This window comes from Vanellus vanellus (assembly GCF_965231255.1).
Source record: "Vanellus vanellus genome assembly, chromosome: 11".
Taxonomy (NCBI): domain Eukaryota; kingdom Metazoa; phylum Chordata; class Aves; order Charadriiformes; family Charadriidae; genus Vanellus; species Vanellus vanellus.
Genome location: NC_138916.1, coordinates 9,695,607 through 9,719,774, shown reverse-complemented (window position 1 = coordinate 9,719,774; position 24,168 = coordinate 9,695,607). Strand labels below are relative to the sequence as shown.

At 37.9% G+C, this 24,168-nt stretch overlaps 1 protein-coding gene across 1 annotated transcript in view; it reads left to right on the top strand.

The window, feature by feature from the left end:
• The window catches only part of TCF12 (transcription factor 12), a 168,508-nt gene that overhangs the window by 45,129 nt on the left and 99,211 nt on the right, over positions 1-24,168 (top strand). The window contains exons 5-6 of the mRNA XM_082488652.1: positions 2,223-2,291; positions 13,517-13,619. Of these exons, the coding sequence (XP_082344778.1) occupies positions 2,223-2,291; positions 13,517-13,619 (172 nt within the window). The remainder of the gene's footprint in view (positions 1-2,222; positions 2,292-13,516; positions 13,620-24,168) is intronic.

Here is a 24,168-nt window from a genome sequence, read left to right as displayed (position 1 = left end):
TCATGAAAATAAACTGTACATAACTACTTGAATGATAAGTGTGCGATTTATTTACATTATGGTCAGAAAATGAAAATAGAAGTCTTGTTATTTATTCAGGAGCAGATTTATTGGCAAAGTATCGGGAACACTTGCCTCTCCATCAACATTAGCCAGCTATAGTATGCGCTGTGATACGATGTTGGAGAGAGGCTTCTCTTTTTAAATACCTTCCTCCTGTTCCCGTTGCAGCTTCATCCATCCTACTTACTGAACTAAAGGTTTTTGATAGTATGTAATATCCTAAAATAACATTGCCTTTTTAAAACCCAACTCAATGGTCAAAAGCAAGCTTTCCTCTTAGTAAATCACATTCACTTTCATCTATTCAATTTTCTTTGTATGAATATCTACTCCCTAAATAGCCAATGAGCTGAGTACCTAATGAATTAATTGCTAGAAATACACAGCATCACTGAAGGGCCTAATCTATATAATTTGCTGTTAGTCCCCTTGAGCCAGAGCGCTGCGTTGGCTCTAGCACCTTTGCATCTTTCTCTTGCTGTGGAATGAAGTGGGCAGGCTGCAAGATCTTGTCCGGCTCACTGTATAGCGTTAAAGCCTCTCTCAGACTTGAGAAGAGGGCATTAGAAAGAACTTATGATGAAGGCCTAATTTTTTCATTGATCTGTGGTAAATAAATTATAATAAAAAGATAGAAGAACTTTATGGGTTGCAGAAGTACTTCTGTGCAAAGTAGAAATTTGGCTTTTTTTTAAAACAACCTGCATAATTTGAGGCATGAAGCCCAGCCTTTAGGTGCCTTTTCTACATTTTAAATGGAATCTTATTATGTAGCTTTAAGTAACTCATGTTCTTGTTTTAGGTGTTTGGTGTTTTTACACTCATTTATGATGTTGCTGATCAAGTTTAATCAATCATGAGTTAAGCTGATCTAACTGGAGCTTGTGGTTCATTGGCTATGTGGCTATATTAATCACATATTCTTTTATGTTAGAGGATCAGCCAGCTAACATTCCAGTAATGTAAAGTCAGGGTGCCTGATGTGTTGGTCTTGTTGGTTGGTTGGTTTTGGTTTATTTTATTTTATTTTTTTTTAATTATAACTGAAGATCATGACTAGGAAATTTTAAACACAGGTCAAGAGTCAAACCCTTCACAAATTATACCATTATACCCTAAAGTTGGTAACAAAGGCAGATGTTCATGCTCTAACAGCGGTATACCTGAAGTTAGAATCATAGGAAGAGGTTGGTGATATTTGGGTGTATCATTAAGTAAAGCAAAGGTAAGTGTAGGTTTGTCTCTGGTGCTAAGCTTTGAAAGATTACAAAACCCGTGCATCTCCTTGGTTTTACATAGTATCTTCATGTGCTGAGGAGTAAGCAAGGCCTGTCCCACAGGTCAGAGTAGATATTATGCAGAATCGACGTGAAGTGGCTATCCAAAGGAATTCAGAGGGTTTAGCTGATGGCCTGGGCAGAAATCTGGGAGGGGGGGAGGGGAAAAACAGCTTTCTGTAGAGGCCTTGCATGAAGCAATAAAGAATGGTTGTCTGAGATGTCATTTAAATGGCAACAGTGTTCTTTTAAAGAAAACCGAATTCCTTTTACAGGAAGACTTCGTTCCCGTGTTTTCCTCCAAAAAGTGATGAACACTAGAAATATATATTGTCTGTAGATAGAATTGGTAATGGTTAAGAGGCACAAATTAATTCATCCCGTGGCCATGTTCTTCTGCAAAAAAAAAAAGTAGAACGAAGGAAGTTCTCTTCTGCATTGAAATTGCTGAAGAAAAAGCACTGGACTTCATTTACCAGTCTAAATGAAGTTTGCATGCATAAATTTTGGGTAGGATGTACAGTCTTTATTTTTTGGTTTTCCTTCAACTAATGAGACACATTACACTAGTGGTTCAGAATTGAGAAGTTCTCACTACTACTTCATACGCTGCCAGATCAGATCGCTCTGAGGAAGAGTTAAAATGAGTGTGCGGGGCTCTATCATAAGACTGTAGATCAGAGTTTCTCAAGAGGCAAATGTGACACTTAGCCTTTTACATTCCTAGGTTATTCCTTGTGGTGATTAACATACAGAGTTTAAATAAGTTATAATTGTCTTACGTATTCCACTTTAACTTCAAAATCCAGTGCTTTTCACCCATAATTTCAAAATAGAATCTTATTCTTGTCATAATTGTTCTTACTGCTTGCCTGTTTACAGGAAAATGGCAGTCTTCATGGAAAAAGCTCAGACCTCTCCACGGACATAGAAAAGTTGAAACCTCAAGAGGTACCGCTTATTCTTTCTCTTGTGTGTGATTTTTTTTTTTTTTTTTTTTTTTTTTTGGTAAATCTGTGTGCAGCCTACTACTGGAATTTTCCTTTAAAGGCATAAAGATAAGCAATTTTCAAATAAATAGAATTGGAATTTGGTGATGGTTAAGTACATACGTGTTAAAGGCTAAATAAGACAGTGGAAGACTGGCTAAAGGAGATCTTTCTTTCCCAACTCTTGCTGAAAATTCAGGTCAGTATTGATGGCCTGGTTATGTCTAGCAATGATACTTAAGGAAAGAGTGCAAGTATAGGGCAAATATTTTGCTGCCTGTACTGTCATACTCTCCCAGCAAAGCCCAGCACTTAGGGGTTTAGGAGATCTCCCGGACAGAGCTGACCTTTTGGGCATTGTTCTTATAGCTATTGATGGACTTGTTCTCTGTGAGTTGTGATTTTTTTCTGACTTTGATAACTGTTTCGGCAGTAATTACAGGTGTTTTGTGGCAAAAATATTGACGTTTTTGTCTTAAGTGATTTAACTGATTTCCACCATGTTCCTGTGTTCTGAATAGCAATGACTGGTTGTTACTGATGTACTTTTTTTTTTTTTTTTCCCCCAAACATCTTTCTTTGTATGCCACTTGTATGTGTCTCCTCAACCAAATTGAAGAGTCGTAATCTATTGGTATAGTGTATAGTAGCTTGTCCTAACCTGTGGTTAGTTCTTGGTGCTGTTCTCTGACTCTTTCTGCTTCTTCTGTATAACTTAAGAGTTAGGGTGATTATGGCTGTGTGCACTAGTCAAAGTGAGGGTATACCAACAATTTCTGCATGACATAATGATACTTTCATTCTCTATTCCTTTGTTACTCATTACTGTCTTGCATTTTTTGACTGTTGCTGGGCTCTGAAATGATATTGTTTCCAAAACTGTGTAGAAAAATATAAGATATTTTTTCTTACTTTGTACAGTAGTTACCACATTGTTACGGCATTGAGTTATTTTTTAGTGTTTCTTTTTGTATTTATTTACACCAAATTTTATCTGCTGTTTTATTGCCAATTTCACAGAGAACTTGCTTTGCAACTCTGCACTAGTTACGATTATTTTTATCAGCAAACTTTACTATGTCTCTGTTCACCCATTGTTTTTGACTTATTTATGGAATTTTTGAAGAACGTTGGTCTGAGTACAGTTTTTTGGGAAGGTGGGGAAAACGCATTGGTAACTTCTTTTCACTGTGAAAACTGGACATATATCCCTGTGCTTGGGCTGGGGTGTTTGTTTATGTATTTTAATCTTTTGATCAATAATTGTTTAATAGAAGATCCTTCTCTCGTATCCCATAACAGTTTATTTTAAGAGTCTCTGGTAATACCTTATTAAAAGCTAAAATATTCTTATTTAGGTAGTGTTTTGAAATAACATTGAAGGCTGAGAATCACTGCAGGCTTGAGAAAGTCTCATGAGCCTTGTTTTTGCATTTATCAGGTAATGTTAAATAGTGTTCTAACACTGAAAGAGCAGTGGATATTTGTATTGGAATTGGCTGTGACGATGTTAAATTTGTGGAAAGGTACAAATGGAGACATTAGTGGCTTCTGTGTGCAAAATCTCTTTTGCATAGGCAAAATGTTTTGTTAGAATAATGAATTGTTTGAAAACACATCTGTTGGGGGGGGGAAGGAAAAAGTAGGAAAGCTTTATTTTTTAGGGGACTAATTCAGTAATTAGCAAGTCGGTGGAATTCTACAAAGTGCTGATGGTGGCCCTTATTCTTCAATGATTATAGTGAAGTCCATATACAATACTGTGTCAAAAATTTCCGTCTGTTGTGGCACTGGTTTTTCTTCCAACTCTCCAATCTTGCTTTTACTTCTATATGTGCAACGGAAGTGGTTTTTCCATGAATATCTTCTGGATAATGTATGCAAGTCCCTGCCTCGTCTGAGCGATACAGAGCTAGAGATATTTTTGCGTGTGTTCGGAGTCCCTTGCATTGGAAGGGTAGCTGGCTCTTGGTGTATGGTACAGAGGACTGTAAAGCTGCTTTTTGAAAGCCTTGCTCTATTGAGTGCTTTGAAGCAAATTCTGAGGTGCTTGAACCAAGTAGCATGTTTGCTGCACAGTAATATATTGACCTACGGCTCTTGAAAGTTTTGTCTTCTGGTTGGAGATGCTTCCAAACTTTTTAGCTTTCCTGCTTTATTTGGGAATTGTAATTTATGCTCATAACCTAGCAACAAATTGGTATAATCACTTTTTTCGTGGTAAACATTGACTTTCAATTAAGCATTTCTCTACCATAGTTTTTATTGCAGCGTGGCTAATGATTGCTTTTATTTGATGAAGAATAGTGCTCTGTGAGGTTTTCTTTCATTGTTTTGATTTTGTTGTAACAAGTCTTTGCAATAAAAGGAGCAAGTTAGTTTTTCATCTGTTTAGATTGCTGTCTCCAGATCAAGCAAATCTAAAAATAATTTTCCTAAGACATTTCCTTGCTGCATAGCCTTTTTATATACACAGACATAATAATTTTAACTATTAAAAATTTAGCATAAATTAGCTGAGGTATTTTTCTTCCAAAATCTGAACTGTGGGTGTTTATCTTCCAGCAGTAAAAGCTGTGAGTGTATATTTTGACCTGACGTAACACAGAATCTGGTTTCACTACTGAATATGCAGTTTATCCTCCTTTTCATTTACAAAACTCTGCTATATATCTATTTGAAGCCAGAGTTGAACTGATCAAGATACCACTGCTAGATTTAGATGGTTTTGAAGCTTCAGTCAACAGGTTGTGCCCTCTATTGTGTGTAAAATACTCAGGCATGAACTGGAACCCAGAATACGATATGCCCAAGCTATTCATTTCGCCCCCTACCACCAGTAGTACTTTTAATTTGCAAAGAAGTCAAACAATAGTAACAAGATAGCAAGTTTTGAAATAGTATTTTATACCTCTTAATCTCAGGTACATAACAAGAAAGGAAGCTCTTAAATAGCAAAACAAGACAAGAGGGACACAGAAATACAGTAAGTGTTATCAAGTCTGTTGTATTTGTGTCCTCTTTGTCCTCTGTTGGTTTTTTTGTTTGTTGGTTTTTTTTTTGTTTTGTTTTGGTTTGGTTTTTTTGCGGGGGAGGGAGGTTATTTGGTGATTCTTCTGCTGGTTATTTGCTTTTTCTGATGTATTCTATAAGTAAGCAGATGATTCAGTGTGAAAAAAATTACATATACTGTATTCAGTGCACAGGACACTCACTAATGCAGCTTTGTAATTTGATTTATGGGCAGCGCTTTTCAAAACAAGTTCTGATATTTAATTTCTGAATGTGTTAGTTAAGTTTTTAAGTATTGTCTGTAAGCACTTATTGTTAGTATGTTGGCTATACCTTTATTATTTTCTTTCCTGGTTTATAGCTTAGATAAGAGCTAGAAAAATCTGGTTTTAGTCATATGAGCTATATTGGAAAAGTGGGGTTTTTTGTTTGGTGTCGTGTTGTTTTTTTTTTTTTTTTTTTAATTGCAACTATCTATCATATTGAAATTAGCGTTGGAATCTGTTCACAAAGTAGTTTTCCATGCTGCCAGGAAATTGTCCTGTTACATATCACATTGATATTTGTCTCAGAAGAGTTTAGAGAGGTGTAATTGGCCATTGGTTTAGCTGTTTAAAATCGGATTCATCATTCACTAAGTTAACTTCCTGGAAATGGATTTAGAACTGGAAAAAAAAAGTAATTATTACAAAATAGATTCCTTTTTCAATGTGTTACCTCCCTCTTCCCCTTCCAAAGCTCTACCAGGTTAAAAAACAAATACACAAATCATGTTTTCAGTTGTTCTCGTATTCCATTCCTGCACACACAGTTTTCATCTGTTTCAACTTGATATGTGGAAATAAGCTAATGAACATTTTTAGAGGTCTGTTACAAAGCACATAACTTATGGTGACACTTGGAGGGTACTTGTGAAAGCTCTCTTGACTTTTCCCAATACTATGTGAAATCTGGGGTAGTGCTGTCTGCTTCCCCCTTCCCACCCATGTAGCAGGTGACCAAGTAATGTATAAAGCTACATTTCTGTCTTTTGGATATTGTAGGGGAAGGTTAAAACTTGCTGATAGTGAAAGGGAATCAGAATTGAAACAAGAAAGTGTACAGCTCCCTGTTTGTGGTGCAGTTGGGTGATGTCCATCAGCTAACTGCATTCATTCCTCTGTTTAATAAGCATTACACAAGTTTCTTGTGCAGTAAAGCGTGATGGGGTTGAAGTATTGCCTGTTCTCAGTGGTCTGGGAGATGGCTCACAGGGAGCCTGTGGAGGGGAGAGGTGTTTGTTTCCAGGCACATCAGATGGGTCTTCAGCTCAATCTTTTTAGCTTTTGGATTGTAGCAGGCAACAGGCACTAATATTGATGAAATGGTATATGGGAGTCTCCCATCATCGTCTGTCTGCTCCATTCCCCTCCCGCCCCCCCATCATCCCTGGCCTTTTTCCTTGTTTAGAAAGTTCAGGTAATCTTCTGTTTGACCTGTGCCAGACCTGCATGTTGTCCTTACAGAGGATGTTGGTGGTGCTGTTACACCACAGAGAAGCAGGTTGCTGGATGCATTTATTAGCGGTTGTATTAGAAAAGATTTGGTTATTGAGGAAGCTGCTTTTCATTTTAGTTTTTGATCATAATGCCAAGTTGGTTGGATTTATTTTTGGTTGCATAGTAGGTTTATACATTGTTGATTAATTATGTTCTGCCACTAACTTATCCCATAATTCCCTGTTCCCTCACAGAACAGTCTCTGCACATCTCTCCGTTCCATAGAATTACAAAATACGGTCTAGTTGCAATTGCAACATCCAAGCTAATAGTCTGTGTATAAATAACTTGAAAGTAAGTTTTCAGACTTAACTTGTTTTGTTCTTGTAGGATTGATTGGAAGTTCTGTATTTTCAGACATAAAACTATTCAAATTGTAAGAAGTACTTAATGCAGCCATTTGGATCTTTGTGCTTCTTCGGTGCTTGTTTGTCAGAAGTATACTTGGGAACGTATACATTTTGCTGTCTTGCTGTGTCTTTTGCTGTTCTTCTCAGGTGAATACTTCATAAAATCATTTTGTTCACTGTTTGGAAACAACGTTGTTCCCAACTAACTGTTTGCTGCAAGACTGTTAGTGATTTAAATGGAGTTATACCGTGACCTGTGACAATGTGATGTTTCTTGGTGGTCAGCTGAGATAAATGAAGATAGCACAGGTGATCCTCAAGGCAAAAGGAAGAGTGTTCTTCTCTGGATTCATTTTTCTCTCACCTTCCTTTTTGCAAGGTTCTTCCTGATCCTTGTGCTCAGTAGACCCAGCCAGGTTTTAGCTCTGCAGTCTTTCCTCTGGGAGCCATTGACAAATACATAGATTCAGTGACTGAAAATTATCTTTCCAAACCAAAAAAAGTTGCTTACTTCCGGAAACACACCTGATCACATAATCCATAATCTTTTAAATTAGCTAGGACACCTTGGTATGGCTGTTGCCCAGAGCCTCTTGTCTAATCTTCAGTCACTGACTCACCACCGTGTTCACGGGTGAAGTCGGCCTCTCTGGGTTGGTCTGTCTGTCTCTGTGTCTTACTTTCGCTCCTCACTTCGCTTCCCCCCTTGTGTTTTTTCCCCTCTTGCTTGTCTTTCAAACTCTCAGATTAGTTTGGAGAGGCAGATAATCCAAAATAAAGTGGATTTCATCAGTAGATCCACAGTTGTTCATTTACACATTAGTCATTTAGATGACTGTTGCCTGAATCATAGGATCATAGCCAAATTTAGCTTGGAAGGGACCTCAGTATTCCTGAATTTTAAACAATTAATATTTGTTAGCTAAGGTCAGCCAAACTATAAAACTCAAGGAATCGGAAACAGCATTCGTTAAATTTAATCTTTTGGTCTGTAGCCATGTCAAATCATGAAGTAAACCATTCACTTTAGTGGAATTTTAATGTCTAAAGTTTAAAGGAGATAATTGAGCTATATTGTAAGTTGCTAAAATGCAAACACTCACTTACTGATCTGGCAGCTTGGTTAAAGCCACAACTGGGTCTGATTTTGGTCTGTTCCAAGGGACTTGTGTAGGATAAGGGAGGAGAAACAAAGAAAAAAAGCCTGTTTTCTCTAGTTTAGTGGACTTGAGCAAATAAAATGCTATCGAGTGGTTAACAGTACAGGAAGAAGTTATTCCATGAAGTCAATAAAGGCATGGGAACATTGTGTGCCATGTAGAGTGTCTCCCTCATTTTTCCAATTTTACCCTGAAGTGGAAATAGGATGTTCTGCTTGTTTAAAAACAAAATAAAAAAACCCACAACTCGAGTGGGTCAGGAGTAGTTTTGCTTATGCATGGACAAATCCTGGTGTGACTTCAGAACATAATTACTAATGGACAATAGTTTTATGTTTTTGAAGTGGAAGCAAAAGGGTGAGGATGCATCCTACAGAAGCCCTGGAACCAGTGCAATGAGAAGGGGTAGGAACAGTGAGCCAGGGAGGCTTTTTGGCTTGTTCTTAGGTGAGTTCTGTGATTGACTTAATCCAAAATGTCAGCACTTTAATAGTCATTGAAAGGCATTGAGTTTTAGGAGGTTAATTACAATTTTATTTTGTAAAATGGGGCATAGGGTCGTGTCAAGCCTTCCCTTATGGTTTGGTATGATAAACACACCTAGTAAGGAGTAATGTTTTCTCTGTGTTTTTTTTTTTCCTTTTCATTTCTTTTTCTGGGTCTTCTAGAATAATACGTTCTGTAAGATAATTTTCAGGCGTTCTGTATACAACTATTTATGATTTTGTAAATAGTCGCAGATTTCTAATCGGTTTGGCTGTGTTAGCATACCTGTGTATGGAAGATCCTCTTGATACAGGTGAAGTCTAAATCACTTGGACCCTTGCGGCATCTTACCCAGAAGAGACGGGAATGAAAACAGTTGATTTTTATTTTTTTTAAATGATAGACTTAATTTATTGGAATTATTAGAGAACATTGCTCTAATCCAGTGAAATAGGTGAAAAATGAATAAAATGTTGGAGCATTCAATGTTGAGAGTACCTTTGCCTATTCAGTTATTCAGTTAAATTGCAGTGCTAATTAGTAGTAGTCTTTCATCTGCATTTCATGACAAGTATTATTGGTAGACAATACTTATTGCTTTTATTTGTGGTTGTATCTGTCTGATCACAAATGTGAAGTGAGACTGAAATGCAGGGAGAGTCCTCTTGCAAAACCAACAGTGACAACATCACAAAATGCTGTAAGGGTATAGTTAGCCCCCCTGAGACTTTACTGGGCCTATAACAATATAGAAAGGAAAGGTTTTGTCTTTGAGAAGGTTAAAGCTTGCTTTTGTAGTAGCTACATAAGAGGTTGGAACAAACAAGATGGTTTTGAGTTTACAGCTATGGCATCTAATCATATTCAAAACCAGTTTTCTTTCTGTAATCAGGAAAATGCCCTGAGCTATCTGCAGTCCCTTCAGAGTAAGGGTGCTCAGAACAGAAAATAAATTTGTCCAGTAACTCCTATTTTGCAGACTTTTTGCCAGTTATTTGTGGAATACTCAAACTGTGCACTCTGCCTGCTAATCCATGGGGAGGTGTGCTGGGGAGCAAAGGCGGCAGAAATGGGGAAGTGGACTCAGCATGGAGCGTCCCCTTCCAGGCTGGCTGTGTCAAGCTTGCCTCACGGGTGACAGTAGGTACCAGTCCTCTAGAGGGCTGTGGAAGCCCACCTGTGGTCCAAAGAATGACATCACCAGCCTGTTCCAGCAGAGTCAGGTCAGAGTATGCATCATCGAATAGTTCTTCCCAAGAGGGAGAATAGCTTTTGGCATAACTAATTAGCTCCTGTTTCTCCTTGCAGCCTGTATCAATCTAGCTGTGGTCAAGTGCAGCCCCTTTCAGAGAGCAGTCTTCAAAATTTCCACAAACTGAATTTCCTTCCTTTCTCAGAAAGAGAGAATGAAGTTTGGCAGTATATATTACTGAGTCTTCTTTAAAACATAGATTTGAAAAGGGGCTTTGGTAGAAATTTTTATATGGTTCCCCCCCCTGCCCCTTCTGCCAACCTTCTGTTGCCGTTGCCATGAGGCATGAGTTCAGATGCCAGCTGATGGTGTTTTCTCTTTGCTACTGCGTCACATAGGTGGGATGTAGCTTTTAATAAACCACTATCCTTTATTAGTGTTGCAGACACTTTTTAAGGCTCTCAACTGCATTCTTCTTTAAGCAATAAACATGTGTTGTCGATTTGCACTATCGTATTTGTAAAATACATTTTTTTTTAGTCTTGATTATATAACTAGAAGCTTCCAGTAGCTTTTCAGAAGCTATGAAGCTTCTAAAGTTTTCATCTATGATTGATTACAGCTCTTCCCAATAGAACTGTATGCTGTTTATTATGTAAGTTAACAATACAGATGTAAAAGCAAGGAATGGTATCAGGAATGCAATTTTATTTGAAGTATAGCTTAAATGTGAAGAATGCTCTGAAGTAACTCTGTATACTTTAGATCATTGTCCTTAGAGCTCTTCTGATTTTGCTTCATTTGCTTTTGTGAAGCACAGAAGTTTGTTAAATCAACATTGTGTGTGTTTGTGGTTATTTTGTATTCATGTGGTGTGGGTGAGTTATATGTGGGAATTAGCCCAGGGTTTCTAATCCCAAACTCTGCTGCTTGAGTCGATAATCCATAACTCATTACTAAGACTCTGAATAACTGGTGTCAAGGATGGTGGCCAAGTTAAGACCTCTTTACGTAGGTCCACTGTAGATGAAGGCTGATAGAGGCTACACTTTGCACAAGGGTAAAATTCTGTAATGCATGACAAAGAATGAGATGCCTGATGCAATTAATTTTAGTCAGGAATTGAATTCAAGTACAGAAAAAACAATTATATTTAAAGTGCTTACATACGCCTTTAGTACGTTTCCCTTCCCCCCTCCCCGTAAAGTAAATATTGTTTTCTATGGGTTTAGTGTTATGAAGGACTTCTTGGACCATTTTGCAGGTAGATAAAATAGTTGCTTTGTCTAGTGGTGTAGAAATATAACTTTGCTGTGGTAATTGGATGCAAGTGTGTTCTGCGAAACCGATTGTGTATATGGAAAGAAGATGATATAAAAGATTATTTGAAGGTATTCTGATGGTAGAAGGGAGAACATTCCTTTCTGTGTAAACTACCTATCCGGGTCTCCAGTTCCTCTGTTTTGGGAGGGAATATGTAATATTAACTTGAGGAGGAGCACTGTTAATCCTGTGCATTAGGTCAATTGTATTGCACGATGTGTAACCGTGTATCAAATGAGTCTTACTCCTGTTACGTTTTCAGTAGCTTTATTATTTACTTTGTAAATAAAGATCTCTTGAAGATTTCCGTTTCTGGGGCTCATCTAGGCACCACTTTCTGAATGTCTGAGATATGGATTCTCTTTTATCACCGATAGTGTCCTTCTGAATTTTTCTTTTAAAAATGAAATATAGTTGAAGTATTGTCTCTGGAAAAAAGGTTTTAAGCCCCCCTAGTAATGCGTAGAAGTTGAGAGCCAAATAGGAGGCTGCCTACTTAGGAGCTTCCTGGTTTTGGTCCTTGATTTGCAAATTTTTGTTTCTCTATTCAGCAGATTTAATTTCTTTTTTGTTTCATTTCAGCATAAAAATAAACCACATGTGGTGACCTTAGCTAGGAGCCACTCCGTTTCCTCAGCAGCTGCTGCTACACGCTGCTTGTCTGACAGACGGGGCTAGGTCATGGTTACCAGAGGACACCCTTGTGGTCATAACCAAGTTGTAAATGTCACTAAGATTGTTTCTGGATGCCTATCACACGTGTATCGCCGATTCTGAAGTAGATAAAGTCAGCCAAAGATTCATGTGGGACTTGGGACTCCCAGAAGATTACTTTTAAAGCTGAATAGCAGCAAGAGTTGTGACATGCATCCGTAAGCAGCCGCGGTGATTTGACAGTTCTTTAGCCCTTTGGTAGAACTGACAGCACGCCTGCAAAGATCGTCAGGCCTGTTTCAGCCCCATTAATGTTGTCTTGAACGCGAGCCTGCGGTCTGAAAAAATGATAAATGTTCAGTGATTGATGATTTTATAGTCCCAGGGCACTTGAGATTGTTTCTGGTAGTTGTGAAAAATTTTCTCCCCCTCCCTTAATTAGGCCTGAGCTTCAGGGTTCTCTCTACCAGGCTGAGAGAAGTGAGGAACTGGGGATTGTAAGGTTTACAAAATGTTTTTCAAAACTTTGGCTACAAAGGAGGTGCAATTTTGAGTGCCAGGTCTGTCATGTTTTGGTACAGAATAAGTGATTCAGTGCACATCTGATCAGTCTGAATGGCAAATACCATATTCATACCTCTTTGTATGTTTTGAAATGTACAATAGAGAATTTTAAGTAATTGGGTTAATTAAATAATATGTGCATCTTAGGGCTTCTGTGTTTTCTGTCTCTGTGCCTTTGGTTCAAGCTTTTAATGAGCCAGTGCTTCCCGACTGCATAAGGGTCACTCCAAGCCTGCTCTGTTGGCTGTACTAATGCTCGAAAAGCGCAAACCAGTATTTCAGTTTAAGTGCTTGTTTGCAAATCAAGTGACAAAGTTGTTTGTTTAATCACTGTTTGGAAGTAAACCTTTTGTCAGCTATGCTGTTTAGTAATGTGATAGTGTCAAAATGCCTATTAATCTGTAACATTAATAGCAGGCTGCAAGGGGAAGTGGAATTTCTTCTTCTTGTTTGCACTCACATTTTCTCCTAATGTCAGTGGCTCTCCCTGACCTTTTTACTGTGTTGTTTTATTAATGCAAACAGAAACCTTAAAAAAAAAAAAAAAAAAAAAAAAAAATCAGTTGTGACTTCTTTAGACTAATTTTACTCTCTGTAGTTAGTGACTTAACACTAAGAGGATTGAAATATCAAAATATCTCAATATTATTCAATTTTTAGAAATATTGTCCATGAGGACACAGCTTATTAAGAAATGTATGTGGTTTCTTTTTGATGGGGGAGAAAGAAAAGAGAGGGAGAAAATAAAATGTGGGTAGAGAGTAATTTCTGCGAGATAGACCCGAAAGACAACTTTTGTGATTAATGACCAATTGTGACTCTGCACATTTAATTAGGAAAGTGTCATTACACTCAATTAGCAGGGCTGCCAAATAATCTGTTTAATACTCTGGTCTTTTTTTCTCTAGGGTTTTGCAGACAGTCCTCATTACAGTGATCACTTGAATGACAGTCGATTAGGGCCCCATGAAGGATTGTCCCCGACACCTTTCATGAACTCAAATCTGATGGGTAAGTAGGTAATTCTTTACGAGTATCCCCTCAAAGCCTCTTTGGTCAGAAAGAGACATTTTTCATTCCCTTGTCTAGGCCTGACATGTCAAGCATCTGGAAGTTGCTCTGTTTCTTATAGCAACACTGACTTTCCTGCCGAAATCTTTTTATGTTGAGCAAATTCCTCATAAGGGCCATTGTCAGGGACTTTTCAGAAGAAGGAACCTAGAAAGCTGATATATTTTGATTTGATTTTTACACTCCTCTTGCAAATTCTAAATTATTTTAAAGCTGAATTTTCCTTAACTTGTGCTGAGAAGACACCTATAGCAATTCTTAATTTGTGCATTTAATTATTTTTCTAACACTCTTGATTCCTGAACTACCTGCCAATTTACTTTAGGCTTTTCTTCAGTTAGTAATTTGAGGGCTTGCCTCTTATTTCTAATTTTCTAATTTCTTTGTTATTTGTTGTATTAGAAACATTGTCACTTCTAAGAAATAAATGCAAACTCCTATTTTGCTAGGCAATTGTTACTGCTTCCGGGCCTGTGGGTGTCCAACACTTTCTGCTTTTGAAACTGGAAAAACAAGCAAGCAAAATGTGTATTATATTGTGGGCTTAGGTATTGAAAGCTGCTGCTTCATTGCCTGCCCTTTTGTGTTACCTAAAACATGTTAACATATTGATGGCATTGTTTGAAAACTCTTCTCCCTTTTCCAGTTTGGAGCATAAAAATGCTCATTTCAAAATATTTATTGTTTGGCAATACCTGGTCTTGGGACAATTTTCTTCCTTGTGCCTTAAACTTAGGGATGACTCTGAATGTTTGGTCTGAATTTGTACAATTGACATTGTTTCACTTGCATATTCTGTGTGTTGTAGACATGACCTATTTTGTGATCTCAGTATTGTCCTTTTAAGACATAGCCATGGTAATCTAAGTGGATTACCTAAATCCAAATCCTGGTGGTCTGCAATTTCTTTTGGAAATCTTTCTACTTTGCTCAGTCTTTGTTTACTACTTTAATTTTCTCTCAAGTAGAGGCAGACAAAGCACAGCTATTGCTGAAACCAGAATTTCATTTAAACCTTCATATATGAACTTGAAAATACATAATTTTAAATTGAGCATCCCTGTAGTCTTTGTTTATAGAGACTACATGTCAATTGGTCAATGATACTTCTATCTGAAGACAGTAAAGTTAAAATGTAGTTTCCCTTAATTATTTTGATAGAGTAGAGCTTCCCCCCAATGGTGTTTCAAATATGTTGTCTTTTTTAAATTCAGGAGACTAAAAAGACAAGTTACTTCAATTACTCCTCTAGTACTTTGATCAGTAGCACATATGGAATGGCTCTAGGCTTTGTAGCTGATACTGATTTTATTTTACAAAAATATAACAAAGTTTGGTATATTTTTTTTTAATTTGTATTACCAAAGGCAAACTATTTGGTCATGCTTTTATTTTGAGCCATCCAATTTCTAAACAGTGTATGCCTTTCAATATATGAAGAAATTAATTGGTGCAACTATAGCTTTTTAGTTGTTCAGTTTTATTGAAGAGATGGCTAGGAGATTGCATTAGACATAATAGAATTACATCATTAATACAGATTTGAGAAGATGCCTCCATTGAGATTGTTTTGCAGAGAGAATTAACGAATTACAAGATATGTATGTGTCAGTCACTTACCCAAAGCAGCTGTGAACTGAAGTAGTTTTGTAATGCTTTATGGCTAACAGTTCTTACAGATGTTATTTTGTTGGAGCAATAGTACTTCATTTCCTTCTATATGCAGCCAAGAATTACAGAAAGCTTTCAGTATACATCTCTAAGAAATATACACCTCAAAACTCTAAAAGTATGCTTTTAAAAGTGTTCCACCTGTGGTTTTTGGCTTGTCATAACAAAAGAATATATTCATTTTACTTATGTTGCAGTATAGGATGCAGCTTTGTGTATCATACTTTCACATCACGAATTTTTGCAGCATATCTTAAGTTGATGCTGAAAGTTTGGAGAGGAATGATAACAGCTACATAAAAACATCGAGTAGTAGTTTTCTGTGTAGTGCGACTGTGTGTCTATGTTTTTTTGTCTATTGCTGTAAAGAAAAGTGAGATTTCTTTTAAAGTTTTTAGACAAAAAAATCTTACACAGTTTTTTAATATCAAATTGTGGTCTCATTCCCATAAACAGGATGAAAGCATCCATTTTATTAGTTACTGTGGATGATATTTAATGCATTGATTGCTGTGATCTTCAGAGGTTAAAAGGAGATGGAGGCTAAGAACATGAACTTGATGAGCTTATAGGAAATGTATCAGTAGGCTAATGGGAGTCATGGAGTCTCTAGGGTTCCACGCTGAAGAGCCAAGAAACACATCCCTTCCCAACATTTTATCATGACTGAAATACATCTCTGAAATAGTTAAAAACTATTTAAAAAAACAAAAAGCGCAACAACATATTTCACCATTGCTGTCAACTCTTAAGAGCACCATTAAAAGAAAGAATTGTGTGTCAAGGGGATGTTGTTATTTTGTGTATTATGTTCAGCCGTAAGCATATTTGCCTGAAGAGATAGCGGATTATAAAGTGCCACTGTCTTTCATGATGGAGCTCTCAAACATTTTAATGATCTTGTACATTGCAAAAGAGAGAAATTTTGTCTAACAAGAGTTGATAATGATTCAATAATGAACAATTTGCCACAGAAAGATGCATTTCCATATTCATTTAGATATTTTTTTGAAGTGTTTTGCAGAGGAAGTAAAGCTATTATGTTGGATTGGTTAGTGTTCTTCACTAATGAATTCCAGAATTATCCTGTTGATTTGTTAGTATAAAAAAAGAAGGGCTGTTGCTTCTGTTTTAAGTAAAACCACTGAATCCTCTTGGCACCAGCATAGTCTGTTAGTATCCATAGAGATATGTAGAAAATCAGGCTAAGATATATTGGTGGTATTGTAGCTTCATTTAGACTTGATAATCTTTGCTTATTCAACATTTTCTTTTTTAATTACATTCTAGAAGACTATTTGCAAGGATACAGATTCCTTTCTCTGCAGTAATGCTGCCTTTTAGTACTCTGCACTTGCAAGGAGAGGTCAATTTTTGCTAGGAGCCTTCAAGCATGTGGTATTGTATCTTCTCTTGTACCATTCCCTGGACTTTATTCTATTGAGCTTTGCTACATCTGCTTACGAGGAAGAAAGGAAGGAGATTGTTCTTGTATGTAGCTTAAAGGGGTTTTTGTTGATCCTTCTTGAAGACTTGAAGAGGGTGACTTCATTTCTTTTGTGTGTCTGTTTTTCCACGAGGGGTAGAAAGGATAAAGGCAAAACTTTTGCACTCCATGTTGATCATCTGTGTACTGCACAGTTCCACAAGCTTGTACGTTATTGAAAGTCATTAAAAAATTTAGGCGATAGTGAATGAAAAGGTGGTGGTTGAATATAAGCTTGCCATGTTGCAATCTGTCCCTTGATGTAGAAAGAGAGGTCATTCTTCCAAGTTTTCTTTCAAATATACTTGTTTTCTCATTATTTCTTTAACTAGTTGCTTTACAGTTTAATTGGGTTAAATTTTAGAGCTCTGGGTGTTCCTTGGCTAGCCACAGGATTTGAAGACCTGTCAACCAAGATATCTGGAAACTGTCATAATCTGAAACTCCGAATGTGTGGGAATGGAGGATTTTAGATGACTTGGATCTTCCCGACCTCACCTACTCACTGACTCTAGTCGCCCAGCTGCAGGGTTGTAGTTACTAGGTTGTTTCCAATCATCTGTGGATGTTGTAACCCTCACTGCTGTGAGTATCCTAGTGAGGTGGTGACTGTCCTCCTCTTCCTAATGAACTAACTTCTGCTTCATCCTTGGTAGGGTCAGGATACTTACAGCCAGCATTAAGAGTATGGAGGACCTGACATAGCAGGGAAGTCAAGACACATCAGTCAGTATTTATGAAGGAGGGAGGAGACGCTTGTTACAGTAATCAGAGCTATAAATGATGCAGATTGTTAATCAAAATATAGTTTCTTGTACTGTAATTGTTTATACTGTGAATATAAGGGTAAGCCTGATTCTTGTCCTGATTGAAATACATGGGTGAAAGAACCAAACATAGTTCTCTCTCATGAAAGCTGAGTAATAAATTTTAGGTTTTTTGCTGTGCAGCTTCCTTTAATGTTGGTTATACTTGATGCGCTTGAATCACTCGGGTGGTTTGTCATCAGGCTTCACAAAACTGGGCTTGCAAGTAAATTTTATATATATATATATATATATATATACACACACACACACCATTTATTTTCCCCTCTGTTAGTGTTTAAGTGTCTTGTACTAATGTATCAGGTGGTTAACAGGAATGCACTGGGTAGAAACGCCGTGTGGAGCTAAGGGCAGCAGGAGTGGAGAGGTGCTTGATGGGTTGAGGCCAAATTCCATGCATTTTCAAAGGTAGTCTTTTGAGTTACTGTGAAACTGAAGACTCATTTTGTGGATTAATCATACAAAGGAGCGATCAGTGCCTGGATTGGGATGCCCTCTGATTTTAGAGTTACTGTTCACTTAATTGACTAGATTGCCTGATTGCATAGGTTTGTAAGAAAGGCTGTGCTTCTTCCAGTTCCTCTTTCAAACTGCTGAATGTACTGGGTCTATTTTTTTACTGTAAAATGTATTGTTTGACTTGTAAGTTAAGCACTTCATTTGGCTTGGATAGAGTGGTAAGTATTTTTAAAGATGAACGGTAGGGGTGTTCTTTGAAGCAATGTGGTAAATAGCTGAAGCCTCCTTAAGCTTTCCAGTATTGATACTGTTCTTGAACAGGTGATGTAAGCCTTTTAAACCTGAATTTGGGAAGGGTTGTTCTCTGTAAAAGGAGAGGCTTTTGAACTTTAAAATACAATTAAAAGAAGGCATGCATCTGAATTCTTTTGCAGTTAAGAATCTCGCTGATCTTCAGGAAAACTGCTAGTTTTCTGCCTCAGTAGCACTTCAGTAAAGGAATTTTGGAATCAGAGAGGTAGATCTTATTATCAAATGATGGTGAAGGCAATAGTAGGAAGCAAGCAAGGGTAAAGAGTTATTATGAAAATGGCAAATGTTAAGAATCAAGCCACTATATTTTTTGCTAGGAATCTTGTTTTAATTACCTTTTAGGAAGGGAGAGGGCAGATGCGAGTAGTCAGTTGGCAGACCTCGTCTTTGTCCAAAATAATAGTTAGATTTCCTTGAATTGCCTTCTTACTAATTTAACACATGGAATAAAATAGGCATCACAATGGAAATGATCTCCAGAGACATGAGCAATGGCAAGACTGATATGAAATAATTTATACTTAGTTGCATTGGTATTAACTTGGAGAATGGTGGGGACAGAATATTTTGAATATTTGAGAGAATTCATTAGGAAGAAAGAGGAAGAAGTTAAAAGAAGAAAGTGACAAAATAGGGACACAGTAAAGATTATGACGTGCTTCAGTTCATTTCATTTTACAGGAGTAGGGCAGTAAGTTGAAAGAAAATCGTAAAAGGATAGCTAATAAGCTTTACATAGTGCCTAATTATCTGTCAAATATTATTGTAGGCTAAGAGTTCAGAAAAACTTTTCTTAGTAAAAAAGATGCAACTATAAGGTCATCCACAGTTACAGTACTTAGGGGTAAAAGTCTCCTGCTCTAAGTAAGTCCACTGCAAGCCATAGATTGTAAACTTCCCATGCTGGAAAATTCCTTGAAATTTACTTTACAGTAACTGGCATCATGCAGTTTCACAGCATTGTGTTTATATTTTATCAAATCACTTCCTGTTTTGATTATTGAAGCTAAAAATATCAAGACACCGACTCACCTATACGTAAGGCATCGTGGCCACTTTTCCCAAAGTAAGCATTGCCCATAGCTCCACCCCAGTAAAGCTTCATGTTTTATTGCTTCAGGTAGGCTATTTTTTGAAAAAGTTAGTTTTTTCCAAATCATTGCATATAATAAATCTGGTAAATGGAAGATTTACATTTAAATTTCTTTTTAAGAATTTTTATTTTCCTTTTGGGTTATGTCTCTGCGCCTAATTGCTTGATTGACACTTTCTATAAAATATTACAGATTGGCTAAAAGCCTAATGTGAATTTTGTAGTATTTTGTTTATAATGAAAATTTCAAACCCAGAGTAATGTTTTAAGTTAAATTTCAATGATTTCTTCTTTTCTTCCAGATAATTACATGTATCATTTTCTTCATATATGAATATATAGAATCTCTGTAAATGAGTTGAGGTCTGTCCCTACTCTTTTTTTTTTTTTTTTTTTTTTTTCTTTTATGCTAGCAGTGTGCATATTCTTTTGTTCTGGGGTGTTTCTGCGTCTGGCTATGTCCCGGCCCTGGTGTGGCATGTTGGGCAGAGGCAGGCTCTCGGCAGCTGCACCTGTAAAACCCGGGCCCCCGACATGCTGCTGGCTGCTGCCGGTGCGGAGCTGCTGGTCTGCAGGCTGACGCTTTCCAGAGTCCCAACGTTTTGTATCTGTTGGTACAGTTTCAGATTTATCTCCCCCCACCCCCCAGGTATTACATTAAATAAATTCCACTCACACCAAAGAATTGCTCTCATCTGCTCTTCATTTTCCTTTTGTGAAAGCTAATGGGTTTCTGGGAAATTAAATTACACAGTCATTTAGTGCCAGTGCTAAGTGCAGGGCGGTTTTACCCTTGGGTTTTTGCTCACAAGAGTGTGTGTTAAGCTTAGTTTTCCCTTCTGTTTACAGTAATATTTCAATCAAATAGCTTTCCTAACATTTCTCTAAGCACAGCAATACCTCAAGGCTTCCTACAAATGTGGCGGGGAGCTGGCGTCCCCTGTAATGCAGTGCTGTAGCAGGTGTCTGTCCGCTGGTGCCCTCTCCCCCTGGGGACCTTCGTCCTCTTCCTAGATGGCAGCTGTGGCAGAGGGTCCCCCACCGACCCTCCTCAGGTGGGGCTCAGCTGGGGCTCGGCCAGGTAGGCACTGCCTGCTCCCTGCCTGCCCTCAGCAGCCCCCAGTGCCGAAAGGGGAAGGCGCACATCTCCAAATCACTGTTGGAGCCCTTGTCAGACTTCGTCTGCAGTGCTGTGGTTCAAGGGGAAAAAAAAAAAACCAACACAAAAAACAAAACAACAAAACCAAAATCAAAACGGTTTCCTTTCTAGCAAGTAAGAAAGGGAAGAAATCTGTCCTTGAAAATCCATTGGACTTTGTGATTTAACATTGTATGAGGAAGAGCCGCTGATGCCTTTTCACTGGTACCTTCACAGGGCTCTTGGGGGGCGGTGGGGTGGGGGGGTGGGGGGGTGTCTCTGCAAACCCGCAGTGTGTCCCACAAGCTGAACTTGCACTTCCTGGTGGCCCTGGGCGGTAGTGTTGATTGCACTGTGCGCTAATGGGAGGAAAAAATGGGACCTAGCGTTAATTGCGTTAGAGAAAGATGAAACGTTGCCTTCTTCAAAAAGGTCTCATTTACGCCTAAATGCCAGAATTTTTGTCATACTAAGTACTTCTGAATTGCCAGTCTGGGAATTTAAATATGCAAGTCTGTGGCTTTTAAATTTGAAGTATTTTAGTTCTGATAAAACTTGTTCTGAAAAGCTTGGTTTTTAGTTGATGCAGTTGGATACATATGAGTGTTGATTTATTCAACAGTGTACTCTGCCTCTGAAAAGGAGAATAAATAGTAATCTGATGAAATTTTTAAGTCTTGCATTTCCTCTTTGTTATAACATGTCAGTTTAGCTGCTGTAGGGTATGTTTATCTGTTACAAGGCTCATCAGTGCGTGAAATGCTGAAAGGGCATATTTCTCTCCTGTGGTTCCTGCCATCCCTGGGCCCTTGTAGATGTGTTCCAGTGGATGGGATCAGCTGGGTGAAGCTGGAGGATTTTAAATTTCAGTCTGTCTGAAGGCGCCAAGCTCCTTGCCAGGGAGGAGGGAGGAGGGGGCGACGCTTTCCCCTGCTGGGGATGTAACTTCCCCATGAGGCAGTTGCTCCGGGATCTACATAATAACTATTATCCTGTTCAAATAGGAGACTGTGGAAAGCTCACTGGTGATTAAAAGATAATTTTGTAATTTTTCATGGCTTGTCTTTGTTTTGCAATAAAGATGTTTGCTTATCGCCAGGTGCATAAAAATCATTTACTTAATCTCTATTTCATTCCATTAATTTTTTTTTATTCTTGCGTGCATGTAGCTGTAGCCTGTCAATTGCTAGCGGTCCAGTTTTTAATAAATGCAGCAGCCTGCATCCAGTGATTAAATTCTGAACTGATCAACCAACATGGTATAACTAGGCTGCTCGTGCCAAAACAAGTGGCTTTTGTGATTTGGGGCATTACAGTATTTGCATTAATATGGTTTGAAGTTGTTAATAGTTTTCTTTAGAGACTGTGTTTTAGCCAGTTCAATGTTTGTTGCTGCTGGAAATCTGACTTTCTTTAGATACACGGACACCTCAGAAGGGAAAGCAAAACAGGTGAAATTGAACGAGTGAGCCCACAAAAGATGTAATTCTATTTTTTAGGTACATGAAGGTGTTGGACCTCTAATACTGTTGTTTTTGTGAGTTGCCTGAGTGGCCACCGCGTTTTCCCTAGAGTTGTTAGCTGCTGTGGGTGTGCAATGCTTCAGCTATACAGTGGATTAATGAAACAAGTATCATGAAAAGAAGGCAATTTTTTTTGTTTGGTTTTGAAAATAATGTCTGGACACTTTCACTTCAGTCCAATGTTGCACCAAAGTTTTGTTTCTGAAAAGTGGGTAAAGGATTTTCGTGTAACGGAAGTGTGCCGAAGACGAAAGAAACAGCAACTCGTTCTGTTAAGCGATGGTAATATCTCTCGCTTTATTTGCGAGGCTTTCTTGGTTGCTGTCTTTTTACACTTTTCTGAAGGCTAACAGCACTGTGGCTTTCAGATGGGTGTTTGGCTTCTGTCAGTCTAACGCATACGTGTATATCAGGCAGTCAGCTGAAAATTCCGCCGAGTTATTTCTTAGGCATCCAGATGGAGGGTCACTTTGAGAAATGGAAACCTTGTTATCCTGAGGTGTGGCAGCTTCACCAGGATGGCGTTTGGTGGAGGGAGGGTGCTGTTTGGTTGGGGGTTATTTTGGAAGATGCTTACGGGGTCCCCCATCTGAAGATGAAATAGGAGAGAGTTGATGCATCGTTTTCTGTGACGTTGTGTTATATACGGGATTAAGGAAACTGACGGTATTTGGGATTACTGCTACTGGTTCCTTTAAAGAAAGAAGTAGCCGTAAATTCAGTGATGAAATAAAAAATGTTCATTGAACTGGGAATGGGGAAGAGACACAGCAATTACTACTGAAATAAGTTGAGACTGATTTTTACAGTTTTTCCTAAAACTTCTGAGGTCTGGCCGTGAGCCTTAAAATATGTAATGTCTAAATGTAAAATGTGTAAATTCAAATTGGGATTGTACGGACCATGGGCAAAACCAGTACTATCATCACAATAATGGTAACGAAATTTTAGTTCACTTCCCAGTGCAATAGGGGCCTCTAAAATAAGCCTCATGCTCTGGGCACAAATGCAATACAAATAAGGCATCTTGCAATTTCTTCCTCTTATACAATGGGACGTAGGAAGCAGAAGTCTTGAGAGTAATGTCTGACTTGTTAAACAGTCTTGTAAGCTTCAGGGCTGATCCCTGGGGCCTGCATTGCATACCTGAGTGCATGACTCTATCAAAGAAATCCATCCCTATCATGTTTAAAAAAAGTTCTGCAGAGATAGGAAAGAGTGTACACGTACACTCTTTATCAGGGTACTGCCCTTTTAAGTACGTTTCCTGCATTGTAGGAGCAAAGTGAAGTTTGCCTTACTATTTTGCTGTGACAAATAACACTTCTGTTTCTGACGGGATTAATTTCTTTCCTGTGACATCATTTATTTGTTTCACATACTGCTAGCCCATTACAAGCTGTCACCTCAGATTTAGTTTATTTATATATTTATTTGGAGTCTTGAGGTACTTTCCAGTTTAAACTACAGGCCAATTGACCTGCTTGAGTAGCGATTTATGAAACCTAGTTCCTTCCAGAACCATATTTTTAAATACGCCTTACCCATCTTAAATGCTGCATTGCCTTATGAAATATCATAGAGAATCTTCTGATCACGTCACCCTAACTTCAGGGGAGTTTGCCGAAGCTTTTATGGGTGTTATACTATAGAAAGCGTTTAGCATACCTTAAGATTCTGCCTCTCTGTGGAAAAAATGATTTTTTTTTTCATATTTCTTCAGTTATTTTTCGTTAATTTTAGAGATTTTGTTTCCATGTGATATGTTGCATTATTATACAGCTTCAAGTTTGAAAGATACTGAAGTTGGTACAGATAAGCAGGACCAGAAACTGAGCTCTTGCTTATTTTCTGGGATGCAATTCTGTCTTATTTTGGCCTTGGAGAAATCCTTTCACCTGAGGTAAATTAAATCTTTCTTCTCAGCGATAGGTGAGGGGATATTTTTTTCAGCAGTGCTGTGTTCTGTGGAGAAGGATC